This window comes from Abramis brama, assembly GCF_963993115.1.
Source record: "Abramis brama genome assembly, chromosome: 5".
In the NCBI taxonomy this organism is placed as follows: domain Eukaryota; kingdom Metazoa; phylum Chordata; class Actinopteri; order Cypriniformes; family Leuciscidae; genus Abramis; species Abramis brama.
The window spans coordinates 31,587,644-31,608,791 of record NC_139967.1 but is presented as its reverse complement, the minus strand read 5'-3'; the positions used below and the strand labels follow the sequence as shown (position 1 = coordinate 31,608,791).

Here is a 21,148-nt window from a genome sequence, read left to right as displayed (position 1 = left end):
AAATATTGTCCAAGTCTGACCTGAGCAAGGGACTTTTTGTGAAAGCTTTTGAGGCTTAAACACGGTCATTGTCAGTGAATGGCTTTTATTGGTCTATGTCCCCCCAATTCTCCATCTGTCCTAACAAAGAGACATAAACGAGACAATGCATACAAAGAGCGAGGAATCTAATCTTTGGTCTTTTATCAAACCAATAAAAAGGAATGAAGCCTTGAAAAGTCAATTCACGATGCTACTGTAGAACATATCAGTGGAAAGGTGTTGTGAATACAGTGTTGTTTATTAGTTAGCTGTGCTAACCCTGTGTTGCCCTAGATTTGTTGTGGCCTCCACTTCAAGGTAGAAAGTACGAAATGTGCAAAAATGCTGTAATTATAGTTTACATTTAAAATGCGGTGATATAAAGGTTATTTTCTTCCTGCCCCTCAAAAAGAACCTTAAGGTACGATACAAGGGGAGAACTCGGCAAGAGCGGTGTAAATTATTTTTTATTGCATTACCATGTGTGTCTGATTTCTTTAAATGTAATTTTTATATCAGGAAAAAAAATCCCATTAGAGATGTAACCGTATTACGTCCTATGGGAGTATGTGACATTTGATATGAAATTATGAAATCTATAATACAGAGTCCTCTGTGTGTTCCTTCTACACTGAGAAAAACAATAAGTAGAATTTACTCAATTTTTATAAGGCAAGTTTTTGCACGAATTTTTTTCAAGTAAATTTCACAATGATGGAAATTAAGTAAATCTACTTAACTAAGCCGAGTAAAATTCACAAAGTGAATAAGTACAAATAACTTGGCCTGTTAAATTATATTGAGTAATTTTTACTTACAAATCTGATGTAATTAATATAATTAAGTAAAACCACTTGATATTTTAAATAAATTTTACTTGTTTTATGCAGTGCTGGAAATTATTTTAAATTAAATGTTACTTGTATAATCTGACAAAATAATACTGTGACAATGTGCTGTTAAGATTAATTTATTAAGCAATAAGCATACTGAAACATTTCAGTGATACATTAAATGCAAAATACAATTAGCAGGTTTTTCCTCAAGGGTACAGTTCTGCAGTCACAAAATGAGTGAGTCAACAAAGCAGATAAATGCCTATGAACATCCACTGTACAAAAACATGCAAATTAAGTCCATTTTAAATTTCAGTATCAAAACATGACATTAACAAACTGCTGTCACAAATTAAACCTGCTAACCAAGCCTTATCCTTAAAAAGGAAACTCATAAAAGTCCTTACCCACTACATTTAGAAAGCCGTTTAAGATAATAAAAAACCTGAAATACAAATCCTGCAATTTGTAAATGTAAAAATTTTTGTACAAAACAGTTTTCTCAAATGATGGCAACCATTATCAACTCGGTTGCATGCACATCTGTTATGTTAAAAACAAATACAAATATAAATGTAAAGGTTGCACACAAAGAACATTTTGGAGCAAGAGTCAACAAGGCAGATAAATGCCTATTAACATCCACAGTACAAAAACATGTAAATTAAATCGAGATCAATCTAAATTTCAGTATCAAAACATGACATTAACAAACTGCTGTCACAAATTGCTAACCAAGCCCCTACCCTTAAAAAGAAAACTCATAAAGTCCTTACCCAATACATTTAGAAAGCCGTTTAAGCTAATAAAAAAACTGAAATACAAATCCTGCAATTTGTAAATGTAAAAACATTTGTACAAAACAGTTTTCTCAAATGATGGCAACCATTGTCATCTCAGTTGAATGCACATCTGTTATGTAAACAACAAATACAAATATAAATGTAAAGGCAGCACACAATGAACATTATGGATCAAGAGTCAAAAAGGCAGATAAATGCCATATGAACATCCAGGGAAACATTTCAAGCAAGCAGCTTGTTTTTCAAAGATCGCACTTTCGGAGAGAGCTTCAGACCATCAAGATCCAGAAACAGCTTCTGGAAAACCTCAAATGTGTACTTTAGCTTGGAGGGATATTGAAGATTTAAGGCATAAATCAGTCCCATCAGAAGAGCACAAGCTTTCACAGTATTTCCACATTTAGTTAGGACATTTCTTCCTTCAAGCACAATGGACACCACTGGCTCTCCGTCTCCATTTCCATGGACAAGAATCTTCAGGACATCTTCCGCGAAGTTTTCTTGATTGCCATCCTTAAGCAATCCAGGAGGATGAGGGGAAAAGCACATTTAAAAGGTTAATACCCTCATAAGCTGTAATGTTGTATAAACATTAAAGAAAAAATGTCCTTCTTTGCACATGACAGGCTGGAGCAGCCTACCAGGCTTTGCAGTCTTGTGTCACCAATATGAGAATGACTGGTCTTCAGTGATTGGGAAATTAGTCATTTTTACTTAAGTTCCAAATTTATATTTTTGGATGAAATATTTGATGGCTTATTTACCCAAACTTGTATTGTTTGAACATCCGAACCAATAAACATCCCAATATCCAGTGTGTTGTGTGGAGTCAGCATCTACCCCTCACAAGGATCACTGAGTTTCTTGGGCCGGTTGCCTTGATGACTGTTGCCAGGGGTGACACTGACCACATGCAACACACACTTGAGGAGAATGGTTTAAATTTATTAATTCATTTACTCAACCTCATTTCATTCCAAACCTATAAGACCTTTTCTCATCTTCAAAACACAAATGAAGATAATTTTGATGAAAGCCGAGCTAAAAATCTGAACTAAAATTTTAACAGTAAATATTTACTCTTTTCATTTTTGGGTGTACTATCTTCATAAATATTTTTCATTTCTAACACTTTGAATATCTTATGTGGCAGATTGGATAGAAATGATTAGCATAACATGTCTGGGACTTACACTGCAGTCTTTGAAAAGATTCTCCTCCACCTCACCCAGATATTCAATGAGACTGCGGATCACGGTATCTCGTTTTTTCTCAATGGTGTGGCCCTGTGAAGAGATTTATTTATAATAATCAATACTAAAGAATTGTCATTTGACAACCTTTTTTCAATTTTTAAGATTTCATAAAAGTAAACATTTTAAAAATGTTTGTTTGTTTGAAGGGTTTCAGTTAGTAAAATAGACAGAAAGACAGATGGAGGGACAGATAGAAGAGTGTGGAGGAATGGGTGTCATCGAGCAGCATTTGTAATTGATGACCACCACATTTTAGCAGCCATTACACAAATCAACATAACAGAATATTAACAGAGGTGTAAAGTCCAGGGATCAGAAAGTAAAAGTCCTGCCATGTTTATTCCACCCATGAACTCAGCCAGCTGATTTCACTAATTAGTTCTCTCTCCTGGCTGAAAAACTGTGCTAATAGGTTGGTTTTACGTGACGTCACGCTGCTGCAATGGAGAGCACGAAATTCAGTTGGAGGGCAGGAAGTGAAATAGCTGAGGATCTGCCGTCTGAAAAAGGCCAATGTTTTGTGTAGTTTACAGCTGCTCCAATCGTTCTAACCAAGAAAAGGGAAAGGGTTTTTATAGAGTACTGAAGATTGTCACTCATAAAGGTGAGAAATGTAAAAAGCTCACAGAACAACACCGTAAAAAGTGGATTTTTAACACAAGTTACGTCTGCGGTCGGGAGGAGCAGAGTCTGTTAAAGGGATAGTTCACACAAAAATGAAAATTCTGTCATCATTTACAAGTTCCAAACTTGTGTGAGTTTCTTTGTTCTGCTCAACACAAAGGAAGATGTTTGGAAGAATGTTTGTAACCAAACAGATCTCGGTCCCCATTGACTATAATAGACTATGGTAGTCAATGGGGACCGAGATCTGTTGATTACAAACATTCTTCCAAACATCTTCCTTTGTGTTGAGCAGAACAAAGAAACTCACACAAGTTTGGAACTTGTAAATGATGACAGAATTTTCATTGGTGATGTTTGGCAAACTTCTCATACATCGCAGAGCTAGGATCAAGCATATTTCGCGTCCGCCCATCTGTGCAAGAGAATTTAACCCTTTAAGCATGCGCGATGTTTCAGATAGTATGGCAAGTGTAAACACATGAATCGGATATAAGAATGTGTAAACGGACGGTCAAAAAAAAAAAAAAAAAACTCTGATAAAGGTACAATACGGACACTCCGCAACAGTTTACTCAATAGACGTATTCTCCATGTTTACTTCCTGCCCTCCATCTGAAATCGCCCTGCCTTCGTGCACGTGACTGAAACCCAGCTATTAGCAAATCCAGGTGATTGGAACAAATTACCAGCCCGTTCTCATCCCAAGGCGTCATAATACTGACGCTGTTGACATTTCGTCTGCATCAAACGCACATGGCACCCTTTATCGTCAATATGAGACGCAGATAGAAATGAGCCAGGAGGCGCCTCCTAGCGGTCTAACCCTAAACCTACCCCAGAACTAAACCTACCCATATCCTGTGCGTGTCATATTGACGCTAAAGGGTGCCATGTGCGTTCGATGTAGACGAAATGTCACAAGGGTCAGTATGTGACGTCCAAGGATGAGAATGCGTTGAAATTACTGAGGACTTTTACTTTCTGACCCTGGACTTTACACCTCTGTTCATACAGCTACTTTTTTTGCATACCTGAAGCAATGCACTGAGCCGTGGCTGTATCTTGACTCCTGCAACACCTCCCTTAGCTTTCAAAAGCTCCAAGATTTTTGGTGTGTAGCCATCTAGTTTGTACATAAAGGTTTGCTCCAGGGGTACAGCAGTAATTCTTCGGAATTCCTCCTTAATCTGTAAAGAGTTAAATAATTCATACAGAAAAAAATCCTTATATGGATATCAAACAATCAAAATATAACACCTACAATAATGTAACTTACCTGTGCTTCTGTGAATAAAGCAGGCCATCTCTCCTGGCAATCTTTAATTGGTGGGCTGAGATTGACAAATTCATGTCGTCTGTATGAGAATGTTTTAGACATTTTCTCTGCAATGACTCTCTGATTGTCTTTCTTTTTGATTTCCTCCAGCAAAGTTTGACGTTCATTTTCTAGACTCTCAAGGGATTCCCCGTTAGGGTGTGGTGGAAGATAATTCAGTTCAGCTTTTTTTGGTTTTTTGACATTCTTGCTAGGAACTCTTTCATTTGGATGCTTCGTTTTCAAGGTGTTAACTGCAAGCTCTGGGTAGGCTAGCTCTCGGTTTCTTAACTTAGAACGATAGTTGCCCATTTTGTATTTCAGACTCTGTTGCCAGCCGTACATCCCTGAAAAACATCCAGGTTCCTTCAGGCATGGATTCTTTTCTATCAAAGCCTCTATGACTGACTGTATCTGGAGATTTGTGGGATATGCAGTGTATTTAAATATGGATTCAGCAAGCTTCTGCAGGATGTCAGATTTCACACTATGATTTTGAAGGAGAGTACCATCTTCAAAATATGTTTGATTTCCAGTTTGTAGAACTCTTTCAATATCAAAGGAAAACTCTGGAACTTCAAATTTTTCTGGCCACTTTTCCGTGCGACCCTCAGATGGTGCCAATCGCAATGTCTCTCTAGAACTGGTTGAGGCTTGGTCATCTGTAGAATGCTGATCCAAATCTCTTGGAGTTAAGATGTCAGAGTCACAAACCGGTGTCAGTGTCAAAATTACTGATGGCTCTTCTACTTTTCGAACGATTTTGATTGAGCCCTTGTTCATAATGTCATCAGTAGAGGTCAGAGTAAAAAACTGACCAAAATCAGTGTCCATGTACATGAGACTGAAATGTCCATCCAATTGAAAAGTCTCTTTTACAATTGTCAGAAGATCATCGACTGTGTTTGGAATCCCATTTGGAAGGAACAATTTCCGTACGTCATGGTCCTGTAGAATTACTCGTAGTACAGCTGGGCTAGGTGAGGACATTGTTGGTTTTTCACAATCTCAACCTAAAAGGAAAAACAAAGTAAAGAAATGGATTTAGCTGCTTAATTTTAATTTCATAACTGCTACCACAGTCTCTCTTACTTTCTCTTGCATATATTTTACACGACATGCACCTGCACACACACACACTTCATTACATTAATACAATCTTTTCATCATCATCATCATTAACAAAATACTACACAATAGGGTTGGGCGGCATTACGGTAATATCGGATACCGCGGGATCTTAAAATAGCACCGTTATCAGTTTCAATACCGTCATAACCGGCACTTATATAGCCTATAATATATATAATTTATTTATTGCCTAAAAAATGCTTATGTGTGGTTGCAGTTTGGCAATATTTCTGGTTCCAACCGAATGAGAAGGGAGAGGCGGTAAATACTGACGAGGCAATTTGTAAATTAAATTTGTAAAAAGGTGACCAAGAGAGATGTAAACACCTCTAACCTAATGTCGCATCTCCGAAACAACTGCTGCCAGGATGCATTTTGTTCTAGAGTTCATTAAATAAGCGCATTAATTTTCGTATTTGTTAAAATATTATAATGTTATTTTTTCCATCTTTGTTGATTATGAAAAGTGAACTGCACAAATAAGATAGGATGCATCGGGAGTCAGACGATTTGACTACTTCAATAAATTTCGTTTTGTAAAAGGTCTCTTTAAAACGAATTTTGTTTTGTATAAATTGTATCTTAATTTAATAAATTTTTCATCAATCAATTGCCTGGATTTAATATAATCATGACATGATGGGCGCTGGCATGCCGCGGTCACTTGCATTGAAATCTCATAAATTAACCGAAACTCGGAGATGGCGATCGTCAATTTCTTTAAACAAAACAATTCAAAACGAAAAGAAATATACGGTAGCCTACTCTGATTAATCCATGATGTGCATTTCTCTCTATAGCGTTCACAGAAGATGGCTATCGTCAATTTCTTTAAACGAAACAATTCAAAACGAAAAGAAAAAGGCCACTCTGATTATTTAATCCATGATGTGCATTTCACTCTAGGCACGTTCATACGGAGATGCGATCATCAATTTCATTAAACGAAACCATACAAAACGAAAAGAAATAAACTAGCCTACTCTCTGTAATCCATGATGTGCATTTCTCTCTATTGTTCACTATGGAGATGGCGATCGTCAATTTCTTTAAATGAAACATTTCAAAACGAATAGAAATATAGTCTTAAATAATCAATAATGTGCATTTCTCTCTATAGGCGCGTTCACTACAGAGATGGCGATCGTCAACTTCCATCTTTGCAGAAAAGTTTTATTAATAAAAATCAATGGACACGCGTCACCGGATTACAAAGGCACTTCTTGCTTGTTGCACGCACACAGATATGTTGAATAATGGTGGGCTCGGGCTCATAATAACAGTTAATGCCGTCGGCCGGACTCAGACACAACGTGCACGGCTTGAATTTTTTTTTTTGCCCAATCTGGCATTCAGTTTCTGAACGGTGTAGGCACAAGCCAACAGTTTGGTGATGCCGTCTGAGCCCATTATGTCATATTTTTTAATTAGTCACGGTAATACCGTATACCCCGGTAAAATAGGGAGGAGGTTTGACGGTATCAAAATTCGAATACCGCCCAAGCCTACTACACAAGCACACTCTTATTGAGAAAAAAAAATATCATAGCAGTTTTGTATAATGAAAATGACTCGTAATAATGTAATATAATTTTGGGTACATAACCTTTTAATTAATGCAAATGTAGTGTTTTAGAGACACCATCGATTTTCCTCCCATGGTGTAAGCTGCCAGTGGATAAACGTCCGTTAGCTGGGCTTGTTGGAGGACTTTAATATTACGAGTGGGTTCTAACATAAAAACCCTGAGATGTTCATTGTACCAGGCACTTTGCAGCCTGACAACAAAAATTAGGTCATCTTGAACAACAACCATTTGAATAATTTCTGCGAAGTCAGGTAATCCTCCAGTTGAGCCAAATGCTAACATCATTCCAACAGTGTAGTCTGTACCCAAATACTCCACCTTATTTGTCACGTGTACTGCAGTGGCATTGGGCAATTGTTTTCTCACGGTTTCTTTTATTCCTTCATTTAGCAGTTCAAGTGGCACTTTGGACATTTTTGTCACAGAAATGGCAGGCCTTGCATGATCAGAGTCATACAAATGGAACGCAATCATTGTTTGATGCTTTCTTGCCAGAGACATCAAAACATTCCTGAAGCAACCAGTTTGCCGAAGAACCTTCTTAAAGAAGCGGTGTTTGGCCTCGAACCTCATAGTCCATAATGCCACCAGGGGGCCGAAGTCTTTAATAAGCTGAGGGTAGTGCTCAAGAAAGTGATGTTTGGGAAGCAGCCTCTTTTGGGGAAAAAGTTCAAGAAACCTATGTCGATGTTCAGATATCTTGCTGTCAAGAAAACCGATGCTTGCATCTGAAAAGACAGGTGATAGAGCAAGATCAACAACATCTTTCAGAGTCATTATCAACTGCCATGCCTTTTCATCCTCTGGTATTTTATCTCCAATCATTAGTGACAGCAACCTCAGTAAACACCAGTTTTCGTGGGCGTTGCCACCGATGCTGGTTTTACTTGTAGACACAAAGTTTGGTGCAACAACTTGAGGTGAGTTTGTTCTGTCGCTCCATTTGTATGGGAATGTTTTGATTCGATGGTTGAGCTCAGCAAGAGTGAAATACTTCTTCTTGATCAATACATCCAAACACAGCGCCAATTCAACTGGTACAATTCCCTCAAGCAAGTCATGAAGCACATCAGGAGGATAACCTGATATTACATGAAAGTGATTCAGTCTGTTGCTAATTGGACATTGGGCTTTCACCCCAAAGCAATGGGTTCCAGTCCTTAAAGCTGTCTGAACATGTGTTTCGTGTTCTTGTTTATTTCTTGGGGAAAATGCACCAGATCTGACCTCGAACTCTTGGAATTGGGAACGTGACCCCGTACAAAATCTGCAGATGTATGACCCGGTAAAGTTTTCAAGAAAACCTCCAACTGCATGAGCACCAAGATTGTCAGCAATCACACAGAACACTGTGCCCTTGATAAATCTCCCAAAAGAGGACACAAAAACACCATCTTGCTCCAAGCTCTTGAGATCAGTCAACAATGGTTCAAGTACACGAGAATATCCATATTTCTTTGCATCATTTGCTTTACAAAGCAAAGCCAGATAGATGGATGTCAATGAGGAGCGTGAGATACTTCGAATGTTTCCCAGCACCCAATAAACGGCAGTAACTTTGTGTTTTTTTCTAGATGTCCCGAGAGGATTACACACCTCAAAATCATCAATGTAGAGTATAATAGGGATTTTTACACCATCTCCAGAAAAAAAGATACTTTCTTTGAAATGTGAACCATCACAAAAGGATTCATAAGTACTTTTAGAGCTTTGTGTATTCCTAAGCGCCTCATCGTTCCTTTCTAAAATCTGTGACAACAATTGCAAAAGGGGAACATACTGGAATGTGCTGTTTTCATCTAGTATGTACTCTACAGGTTCAACAATAGAGAATTGCTCCTTCAGAAATCTCTCTCTTTTGTATGAGGTGTGGAAAGGTCCATCCACCCCAAGAGCTGCATTTAGCGGATTAAGGGAGGTAAGATTTTCCACCAAGTCTAAGACTACCGACTCATCAACATGGCAACAATTACTTTTTAAAGTCGTCTCAATAATCTGTTTGATAACTGGACTTGAAGCAGTTGATATTATAAATTGTAATTCATCTATTATTTCATCAATGCACTTATTAGAAACATTAAAAACACTTTCTAATTTAATAAAAAGACAACCCAACTTTTTGTTGATTATTTTGACAAAATCTAGTTCTTCCTCAACAGGTTCACAGAAATTACTATTATCAACAATCAATTCAGTATCTTCAGGTGTTTGACAAGTGTAATTTTGAAGGATTGATGGTTTGAAATGTTCAAGTGAGTGGGGAGTATGCTTCCTGCTTTTATGAGATGCAAAAGTTGAATATATATTTGTACTGTACTCACAATTATTGAAAACACAGGTCACTGTTTCATATTTTTTTAGATGACCTCGAATGTGCTCAAAGTATTGTTTTTCTGAATGGTTAGTAACTGAATTACAAACCAGACACCTAAACGATAAGGCCTGTGTAGAGTCCAATGACTCTCTGTGATTTTTGGACAAATGAGAGTGAAGTGCACTCCAGGTCCTTAAGCAACAAGGACAATCTGAGTAAGGGCAAGGAATTGAGCGGTTTTGTGTGCTGTGCCAGTGCTTCAGTCTGTAATGTTTTAAAAGTTCAGATCTTTTCAATGTAGCAAAGTTACATGTTTTGCACAACCACCTCATGTGAAAATTAATGAAGATTTGATTGAAGAAAGTTCATTCTGAAATGCTTGAATCAATACAAAAAAAAACACTGTACCCCTGTGGACTTAAGGGAGTGTGTTCGGTCTCTCACTTTGTCCCTTTCAAATGGTTTACAGCAGCGGAAAAATACCCGAGAAATATCCTGCAATTAAGAAAAGAAAGAGAAAAATTACTTTTTAATTCAAGTTAATTAATTTGTATTAACATTATTAATTTAACTTATACCAAATCAAATTAAAAACATTAAAACATCCTGCATGACCTTATCTCATAGTCATTTCCTCACATTAAAGCTAACATGTACTAGGCTAACACACAGCATGCAGATATCATGGCTACGAATTAGGAATTTGGGAGTACATATTTTTCATTCGTTTTGATTTGTTTTTGTAACTTATTAAGGCACCTAATTATTGTCATTTAAAACGTCACGATTTAGTAAAAGCAGGGACCATTTAATAGATAGTATGCACGATTTAGCAAATGAATGAGGGAATGAATTATATTGTGCACGATGAGGGAACGAGAACATTCTCGCTTAGGCCTATTGTTAATTCGTGGCCAATATTTGTCACCTATAAAGAAAATTGCACACATAATAACAAATATTAAACAAAAAGATCATGATTTAAGTATCATATTCATGGTTTTTAGGTGTAATTACTGATAAATCGTGTAAAACGTAAAGTTTAAAACTGAGAAAAAAATATGGCTAACGTCTTACAAAGCTAACTCGTCATTAACCCTCTTGGGTCGACAAACGCGTCCGCGCGTTTTGCTCGATTTTTTTTTCACATAGGCCTACATAGCAGCAAAAACTTAAAATACTCATTTTTGGTCATGATGAAGATTACAGACGTGAGAAATATGAAAAAATAAACTGTTAAATGACTACTTTTCCCACATACAATCGAAATAAAACATTGTGCTTTTGTAAAAGGAAGGAAATAAAAAGGGTGCTGCCTCTCCATCTCCGTGAATTTTTTTTCTGGAGCACATCTCTAAACTTAAGAACACTAAACTTTTCAAATGTATAATGAAGTGATGACAAGACAATCGTTGAATTAATCAAAAAATCCGTAAAATAATGCAGTTTTTAACTGTTGCTTACCTGTCGAGAGCAGTCCGGTCGAGATGGTCGAGACTCGAGACCCGTTGAAGTGGAGATTCGAAATCCCTCAATCATCGCGTGTGTTCTTCTTGCCGCGCATGCGCAGATTCCTTTCTTCAAGGACTAAATTTTACTTGATTTTTTTAAATTTCCTTCAAGTACTTAATTAATGCATGTAAATATGCTAGAGAGTCAGAAGTCAATTTTACTTGTCTGTTGAATGTCTAATATTTACAAGTAAAAAATGAGTATATAATTAGGATTTACTTAATATACTGTAGTTTTCATTTTTACAAAATGATTCTTAGCAAAAGATACATGATTTTTCCTGTTTTATTTACTTTGACATAAAATCATTTTTTACAGTGTAATGTTCTATGGAATGCACAGGTTTTTTTTCCCGTGTTATTATCTTATAATAATGCACTTGCATTATTGAGTGTGTGTATTGATTTTAGAACTAAAACCATTTATTTCAGGGGTAAATGTTATTATTTTAATATCAGGGCCCTACTAATTTGATTCTTTTGATATATTTCATATGGAACGCTAGAGGGGCTTTTTTCCCTCTCGTTTTAAAGTTCACACTAGTGTAGCCAGAAACAACTTTGTCCAAAAAAATCAAGGCTCTCATCCATCCAAATGGTGGCTGGGGTTTTATCTGACCCAATCATATAGTCTCCTCTTCAGTAACTATTTCCTAATCATTTCAAAAGTGAAATGTGTTGTTTTTAAGGTATTACTCATTCGGTCACACTTCCCAAGCATCTCTCTCTCTCTCTTTCTCTCCCTCTCTCTCTAACAGGAACTTCTTTTGACCTGGTGAGGCTCCTGTAGGCTGTCTGTCCAGCTGCTCACCTGGCCCTAATTATTTGCTATTTTGTGTGTGTGTGTGTGAGTGCAAGTGTGTGTGTCTCCTCTCCTCATCCCAAAGGCACAACAGGCCTCTAGATGCCCCTCAGTCTCCAGCAAGCAGCAGCAGCCTCATCCAGGTGCCAGTGATGAAACTTTAATACCTTATTTAAATATGGAGTGAATTAGTCTTTGAGAGGCAGGGAGTCGGGCAGCTGTGGAGGGTGTGCTGGTCAGGCAGGCGCTCTGGGAGGCCAGAGGTTCCCGCTCAGTGCCATGAGGGAGAATAGCAATAGGCTGATGCATGGGTAAAAATACCAAGAGTCAATCTGATATCCCAGAATTCAACTGCTAACAATGTTGCCTTAATGAGATTAGGATTGCAGGCGAGATAAGGTGTGTGTGTAAGAGAGTGGCACATACATAGTCAGCATGAGGCAACCTTGGTGTTGATTATTAGTGGTGTTTGCTAAGGCAGGCATACTGCCTATACTTCTTTTTTTAATTTTTTTTTTGTATATATATAGCAGGGTTTTTTTACTTTCGGTGAGGGATGTGAACAAGCCCCTGAATATTTAAGTTTGGCATGTCATTTATCCTGCTTCGGACATGAATGATACTTCGAATTTGTAAAATTATGAAACGTCTTGAGAAAAGGTGTGTTATTACTTTTCAAACTAATGGCTGATCTGTGGCCGATAAACCATTCATTTTTTAAATGAAATGAAATTAGGTAACACTTTATTTCAATAGTCCACTTTAGACATTCTATAAGTAACTTTGCAACTACATGAACATGTCAACAAACTCTCATTCAGACCCCATCAGACATTCTTCTGATAACTTACATGTCAACTTATTCTACTAACCCGAACCCTAAAGGCACGTTCACACAAGAACAATAACTATAAAGGTATAACTGTATCTTAGCGTCCACACCAGCAAACAATATCATTCTGTCTATTCTAAGCGGGCGCTTGTCTGTCACTTTAAATGCTTGAACTCGTTACATCAGGATAGATTCTGATTGGTTGTCAACGTTTTTATCGTTCATCAGCTGGATTAAATCATTCTGAAAGTGATTCCAACGATATTGTTTCTCTGTGCCGTTATCGTTATAGCTGTGGTGTAAACTCTATTCTTTAATATTCTTTATTCTTTCTGCTATTCTTTAATATTGAGAATTTTTTTAGAGCTATATCTTTATCGTTATCTTTATAGTTATAATTTTTGGTGTGAATGGGCACCTAAACCTTACCTAACAGTCTAATAAGGCTCTAATAAGAGTTAGTTGACTTGTTGCAGAGTTACTTACTTGGTTAGTAGAATGTCTAAAGAGGACCAGCAAAATAAAGCGTAAACTTAAATTAAAAATAAATATATAAACAAACAAACAAACACCTCAACAACCACTTTTTAATGCCTTGACAACATTGGCGTCATGGTGGTTTTGCGCCAATCACATTTTCAGCTGAAAATGTATAAATCTAGTTTCAAAGTGCATTGATTAAATACCTCGATTGTATATTGTGACATTTACTTGCTTGGTATGGTAAGATTAGCTAGAAATCAGATCAAACATCGTAGGATGTAAATGTACCAGATGTTTGTATTAAGATCAGAAATAGTTCAGCGGTTATCCGATTTATATAATGACCAATCTTTTGAGTTCAGCTTATGAGCATGTGTAAATAGAAGCCTATCCCCATCTGACTCATGCAGATTTGCAGATTATCCTTGGACTAAGAGCAGATCTCTTCAGTACCCTTTCATTTGAACTTGAAGTTAAAAGGACCTCATTAAATGTTTGATCCATATATTTAGCATATCTTGTCAGCATTAATTACTTTGTATTAAAGTTCACCTTTAAAGAGGCCCAACGAAGGACATTAAAGGTTCAAGAAAAAGATTATAATGCAGGATGGTGCAGATCATTTTCTGACCTCTTATACAATGAGATGCCAAAAGTCTTTTCATGTGTGTGGTGTAAGTCATGTAATTGGATCTTAAAGCTGCTGTAAGCAATTTTTTTCTGACAGATATCACAGATAAAGGTGTCTTGAGAAATATCACTTGTCTTTGTGATAGCCCTAGACTCCGTAAACCGCAAAAAAAGCAATCTAACCACAATCGCTGCGTTTCAGCCAATTGGGGATCAGTCTATTTCATCTAAGTATAACAAAAGTTAGCAAAATGGCTAACATTGCGTACTGCAGATTCAATTGTTTGCATTGGAATGCATGTCTTGGTCAGTTTTCAGGTCATCTGTTTTGATATACTACTGCAGTGGAGGTCCTGTAAGGACAATGAGGTTTATTCATCTGTATTTTGTATAATGAAGGAATCTTATTTATGGATAGAGACAATGAGAGAACGGGAAAGAGAAAGGTCGTGGAAATATGCAGAAATACATGTCAAGAGTATCCCCTGCCTGCCTATGCTGTTTCCATAGCAACTGGGCTATATGTCTGTGTGAACTAAAGGGGTCAGGGCTTGGCTGGTTAGCATAGGCCAGTTATGCCCTGCTGGTAGGTGGTGTAACTACATCGTTCAGGGAGCAACAAACATCTTTCTTTCTTTTTTTCATGATTGCCATTCAAAAACAGTGCTCTCTCTGGATATTTTAATCCATGTTATTTAGAAATTACTAAAAAAAGAGTCAACATGAAATGTACAGTAAGTTGCTATAGTATTTCCTTCCCTATTTTGACGTATATCCAAGTGAAACGGCTTCTCAGACATGAAAAAATGAAGGGCGGGACTTGATTTTGTCCATCGGGATTTGATTGGACTGTTGAATTGTTGTCGTAGCTGTGATGTGAATGACAGGTTATACACCCTTATATTGTCAATTTTGATTTCATGATGGGCTGCATTTTTTTATTTTATTTTTGGTTTAACTTTAAAAAAGTAAGTAACCTGGTTTCCTTAAAATTTTGAGTTCACTGAAATTAAGAATTTGAGTTAATACAATGAAGGAGATTTAATCAACAGAAACTCAACTCAAAATAGTATGTTATCTGAACCACATTAATTAGGTTGATTTGACAAAAGATAAAAGTTGTGATAACAAATCATGAAAATAAATTTTTACAGTGTCACTTTAAACCATTTCGCTAGTAACTCCATTTATAAAGCCAATTTTACAATTTTAGAGTTCATGCTTTCGTGCAATATATCCACTAACAAACCAAAAAGTAAAAATGGCATCCACCTGCCCCAAACTTTCCCATCCAGCTTTATGAAGTGGAATGGAATTCTTGCTTTCCTTGTTTACAGGCTTCTGTTTCTACAGGCACGAAGGTCTTATCAGAAAAACAAAACATTAAAATGTTCACTAAATTATCCCTATTTTCTGTCTGCCAAAATCCAACTAACACACTTGCAGAGTGCGGGTTAAGAACACAATCTTACACAGACACATGATGCACATCTGTCAATTTTGTAGATTTCACAACATAAAAGCACCCTGCAAATTGGCCTGTAGCCTTATTACTTTTACGTGTTCGTTCGAGCGTTTATTGTAACGTATGTTGCTCTCAGACTGACAGTATGACACAGGTACAGTATGTATAAGGATTTGGTTCCGGAGTGGGCGTCTTTGAGTTATGTGTGTGTGTGTTTACCTATTCACACGCTCTTTTCTGGAACCTTATTACCATCTGCCCATGCTGTGAGGCTGGGTGAGAGCTGCCCTGATAGCTGCCTGATGGACCCCTCTGTTGTAGCACAGTACCGGTAATGTGCTGTCAGGCAGTGCTGACAGGTGCAATGAGAGAACAATAAACGTGAGGGCAGCGGTAATGCAGAGGTCTAGCCGGTCTGGATGAAAACTGATGGCTTCTGGATTGGCTGCAATGGTTCCCTCACTCTTTGGTCTCTGAAAGCAGGCCCCCACCGAGACTAAATGAACGTGGGATTCTGGTAAACACCCTTAGAGGGGGTACGTCGATAAAGGAGATAAATAGAGAATGGAATGAAATGTGTTTGTGTGAATTTTGGAGCTTATTGTGTGTTTCCTGTAAGTAAAATCCCCCTCTTGTGCAGTGTGTATGACCGCTTGATATGATAGTATGTTTGTTTATGCTTTACTCTATAAGTCAGGATGATTTACAGGGTGACTGATTGAATCAGCTGACCAACATGCTAACTGTAGCTCTGGGACAAAACATTTATGGCAGCTTCCAAGATACCTTATATCGGTTCAGTTTTAAGAGAGTGTTTTGTGTATAATCGTGTGCAATCCCAGAATGCATTGTGGCATTAAATTTAAGGAGGTGGACTGAGCCCAATGGAAATGTTGATAAATAATATACCAATGCTCCATACGGTTTTAGATATATTTAATACTGACGATTATTGATAAAAAATATTTTCAACTTGTTAAAAAGGACTGATTAACTTAATATGTGTGTATGCTACATATTTCTGAACTTTAGTGAGGGTAGACAGTATATTTAATTTAGCTTAAAATAAAACAAAAAAAGTTTATTAGGGTATTGCATTATTAGCTTAGCAACATGCTAACTCTAACTCCATCAATTAGGAACATCAAACATATCTCCTGTACCCTTTATGTGATGATCACTGTTTGTTTTTAGAATAGTCACTCATGAGGGATTTTTTTTCAGTTGCTTAACTGTGTAGACAGTAGATGGCGAGGCAGCTCGCTAGGTGATGAAACAGAGCCGAGAAACCAAAAATGAGATCAAGTTAGTTTAATAAATGTCAGATCATTGCTTTTACTTGTCTTTTACTTTTGAAGTACAATATGTTTGTTCATAATCATACACAAACAGCTTCAAATATACAACTGTACACACTTGAGCTAATGCTAAAAGCTCTTTACATATATTCAGGTGACGTGACCCAGCGCTGGGAGAATCGAGACAGACTGTTCTCTCTAAGGTCCTGGCAGCTCTCGATTTGTCTCCCCCACAGTTAGTGTGTGTTCTGGGCTGAGTTAGTTACTGCTAAATTAAAAGCCCTCTTGCTCAGGAAACAGAACAGCAGGAATTAGACCCGACCTCAGACTGTGAGCAGGTGTCTCAGGCAGTGGGTAAGAGTTTGTGTGCCATTGTGCCATCCATCCATCCATCCATCCATCCATCCATCCATCCATCTATACATGTATTTGTCGTGGACACACATCTTTTTATCTTAATGTCTCTATGTCCATTTGTAATATTATGCTCATCCAGTTCTTGAATTCATTCCTCTCTTTGCACCAGTAGCCTGGTGGTCTTGATTTCTTTCTTCTTTTTTTATTTTGATTCAGGCCTGGAATTCAGTGGATGTCTTAACTTTACAACAACACAAAAGGCAAATGACATTCTAAGACCCCTCCGAGCTCTTATTTTGAAGATCACGAGTGAAGGATTAAGTTTTGGTTGTTGTGTAGAAGTGGGCAAAAGCATGAAAACAAAGAACATTTGTGACAGGACCCACCAGGGTCTTTTATTCATCCTCTGCTCCCTTTCCCCCGTCTCAGAGAAATACTTTAAACTTTAATAGCCTTTTAAGCCAATGATGAACTCTTACTCACCTTGCCTTTCGTCTGCAAAGCACGCACACATGCACCCTACAGTAAAATCTCTTCATTTCCATTGGTCTTCTAAGACTGGGGCCCTTTTTATAGCAAATATCTCAAACATGTGCCCTTTCAAAATGTATTTTGGGGTCTGAATGTGGAAAACTCAAATTTTAGCCATAAAGAAATCAAATGCGAGTAGACATATAATATATTTATTCTTTTCAATTTTTTTTCTTTTTCTTTTTAATAATACCTGTTTAGGGGTGTAAATTTGTGTTGACAGAAAATATGATTTTTTTTTATTTTTTATTATGTAATGCCTTGTAAAATATGATTAAAAAATATTAAATTATTTTCAAAAACACGGTGAAGTGCAATTGAAAGGAGAATCAAATGTGTCTGTACTGGGAGTAAATCATCTTGATTTGGATTTTTACAATTAAAAATTCAGGCATTGGATATTATTAATTAATCATAATTTATGAAATTCTCCAATCAATGTATTGAATTTTCATTTATGCATTTTCACACCCCTAACTATTCACATGATTACTATATTTGTGTGTTGATAATAACTGCTGCAATTTCATGTAATGCATCAGATGTAATCTAGTGTCATTTAATGTATTAAACAGGTGTCAGGCTTTCACCTGCACACAATATCAATTCTTTGAAATATGACTAGTATCATCTGCTGAACATTTCAACTCACCCTAGACCTGAGAATGTCCGTGTTAGTGAGAGAGATTGAGAGGAAGATCATTTATATAGCTTACTGCCAATACATCACAGTAGAGTTGAGCCCGATGATGGTTGTCATCTTCACTCACTCTCTTCCAGCCATGAGCTCAGGTTTAACGCTCTGGAACAGGTCATCAGTCCTCTGTGCTCCCCACAGTCCCAACACTATTTATCTCAAAGAGAAGGAGAGTGAGCCAACCAGGAAAAATAATTACAAATGAAGAGTGACACTGTAGTGAATGGAACATATGTTGGCCGAGGCGCTAGCGCTTGTGTTTAGCGTTAGCTTTACATCAGAGAGCTGGTCGAAAATCCTTTGGTCCTGAACGGGCCTGTTTAAGAGCATGCTGGAGCCAAGAATAGAGTTGGCACTCAAACACACTGTCATTCCCATTGAGAAACAAATGGATTCAAATAAAAAGATACTCTGATAACAATATGGGTTATTATCATTAACTAAACTAAAACCATTGAAAAATAAATTGTTACTTGAAATAACATTATGTATATATGACCAAAACACACAACAAAATGACTAAAACTTTAACTAAAATGAAAGTGAAAACAGAAAATATAAACATAAAATCTAATTAAAAATAGAGAGATTTTTCAGTGATTCAGTTTTTATATTCTGTGAACACAATATGAAATTATTGAAAGGCATAATATTGATTAGCATCAAATAGTTTGATTAAAAACAATTATTAACATTTTTTGCCATGGCATGGCCTATAGCATTTACCACTTATACACACTGAGCCATGATGCTCATGTTGACAATGCAACTTTTTTGATCCCAACTGTACCTATCACTAAGAAAATGCCAAAAATGTACAAAAAAAAAACACAAAAGTATCTATTTGTCAGTCACATTATTGGTTCTGACACTTTCTGTGTAAGAAGTTCAAAGTGAGTGTTTTGTAGGACAGAAACCTGCTGTGTCACCAGCCCCATTGCCTCATGACTGTCAACTCAAGTTAGTGAACTAAAGCTTCATCGTATGAAACACATTTTTAATACATTTTAAAGCATGTGTTACTTAATATATTATTATAATTATATAATATTAATTATTTTAAAGGGATAGTTCACTTTAAAATGAAAATTCTGTTTTTCCATAGTATTTTTTTTTCCTACTATGGAAGTCAATGGTTCCAGTTAACTGTTTGGTTACTGACATTCTTCAAAATATCTTCCTATGTGATCAGCAGAAGAAAGAAATTCATACAGGTTTGAAACAACTTGAGGGTGAGTAAAGGATGACAGAATTTTCATTTTAAAGTGAACTATCCCTTTAAATTGTTCTTATTTTATATTTTAAGTCTCCTATGCTCACCAAGGCTGCATTTATATGATAAAAAAGGAGTTAAAATCAGTAATATGGTGAAATATTACAATTTAAAATAACCGTTTTCTACTGCAATGTATTTTAACATTTAATTTATTCAAGTGATGGCAAAGCTGAATTTTCAGCATTATTACTCTAGTCTTTAGTGTCACAGGATTCCTCAGAAATCATTCTAATTTGCTGATTTGGAGCTCAAGACACATTTTCTTATTATTATCAATGTTGAAAACAGATGTGTTGCTTTATTAATTTTTTTTTTGGTGGAAAACATGACAGGTTTGTTTGAGCATCCCGATCAGACCGACAAAGCGACAGCGGCTTAACCAATGACGTATACGTGAGTTTTTGGCGGGACTGTCTGTTTGTTCGATGGTGGGAGTATTTAGGAAACCTTTTGGAAAAGTTCCTGTTTTTTGTAATATGGTTGTGTAGAAATGACACACTACAGCTTTGATGTTCAGTTATTTGTACTATCTAAGAGCTTGACCTGTAATGGAGCTCAGGAAGGAAGAAGTCTGCATTTATGAGGCATCAGGAATCCACTCTCCAGTCTGAGAGCTTCAGCATGCAGCGTTTAGTAGACCATTATGCCAAACCACAGATATTACAAACACACATGTACTCTCAAATCAATCTCACAAACACACCACATTTACATGCGATCCTTGTCCCGTTTGACACACAGTCATATACGCCCACAGTTGCCTGCGCAGAGACAGTCTAACATTCACATGAGAGGGAAGCCTCGTTTACATAATGATGATCTTGTTTCTCGACTGAAGTGAATGCTTGACTAGCCAGTAGACATGCACTGAGAGTGGTTTGGTCTCCATCCCTCATGCACACTTTTTCACATTTTCTGCCTCCCTCGCTCTCTTTTTCCGCAGCGTGTGTGCAGTTAGTTATTTTAACGCTCTCCAGCCGTGCCCTCAGCTCTTCATGGCCTTGTAAGGGGCTTCAAAAGAGACATCACTGCTGCCTGTGCCAGCCCTCCTTTCTCTCCCCCCACCTCCTCTTCATTCTCTCCTCTCTCGCCTCAGCCTGTGAACCCATTTGACTCTTCCCCTCTCTCTCTCTCTCTCTCTCTCTCTCTCTCTCTCTCTCTCTCTCTCTCTCTCTCTCTCTCTCTCCCAGGCATGGTGTGATTCATCAGGGAAGCCATGCTTTTAATCAGCCCATTAAAAATGGATGGCAAGCAGAGGGCTGGTGTAAGAGATCTCATTTGGAGCAGTGTGAGATTGTGTGTGTGTGTGTGTGCATGTGTCCGTGCATGTGCTGAAAGGATGGTAAGGATGAGTGCCTTGCAGGCTTTCTCACTT

General features: G+C 37.2%; 2 protein-coding genes across 2 annotated transcripts in view; one reads left to right on the top strand and one right to left on the bottom strand.

Moving 5' to 3' along the window:
• The window catches only part of kiaa0825 (KIAA0825 ortholog), a 149,815-nt gene that overhangs the window by 82,146 nt on the left and 46,521 nt on the right, over positions 1-21,148 (top strand). The gene's annotated exons all lie outside the window — the stretch shown is intronic.
• LOC311082861 (sterile alpha motif domain-containing protein 3-like) lies at positions 1,599-10,351 on the bottom strand. Its single transcript, XM_084114026.1, has 5 exons — positions 10,300-10,351; positions 4,820-5,871; positions 4,575-4,730; positions 2,854-2,946; positions 1,599-2,173 (listed from the first exon to the last, which is right to left on the bottom strand). The coding sequence occupies exons 2-5, from the start codon at positions 5,846-5,848 to the stop codon at positions 1,883-1,885; spliced, it is 1,569 nt and encodes a 522-aa protein (XP_083970152.1). The 5' UTR covers positions 5,849-5,871; positions 10,300-10,351; the 3' UTR covers positions 1,599-1,882.

Coding starts and splice junctions, on each gene's coding strand:
- LOC311082861 (XM_084114026.1), bottom strand. CDS start 5,848: ATGTCCTCACCTAGCCCAGCTGTACTACGAGTAATTCTACAGGACCAT. Junction 4,731..4,819: donor CTTTATTCACAGAAGCACAG/GTAAGTTACATT, acceptor AACTCTTTACAG/ATTAAGGAGGAATTCCGAAG. Junction 2,947..4,574: donor GGCTCAGTGCATTGCTTCAG/GTATGCAAAAAA, acceptor ATCTCTTCACAG/GGCCACACCATTGAGAAAAA.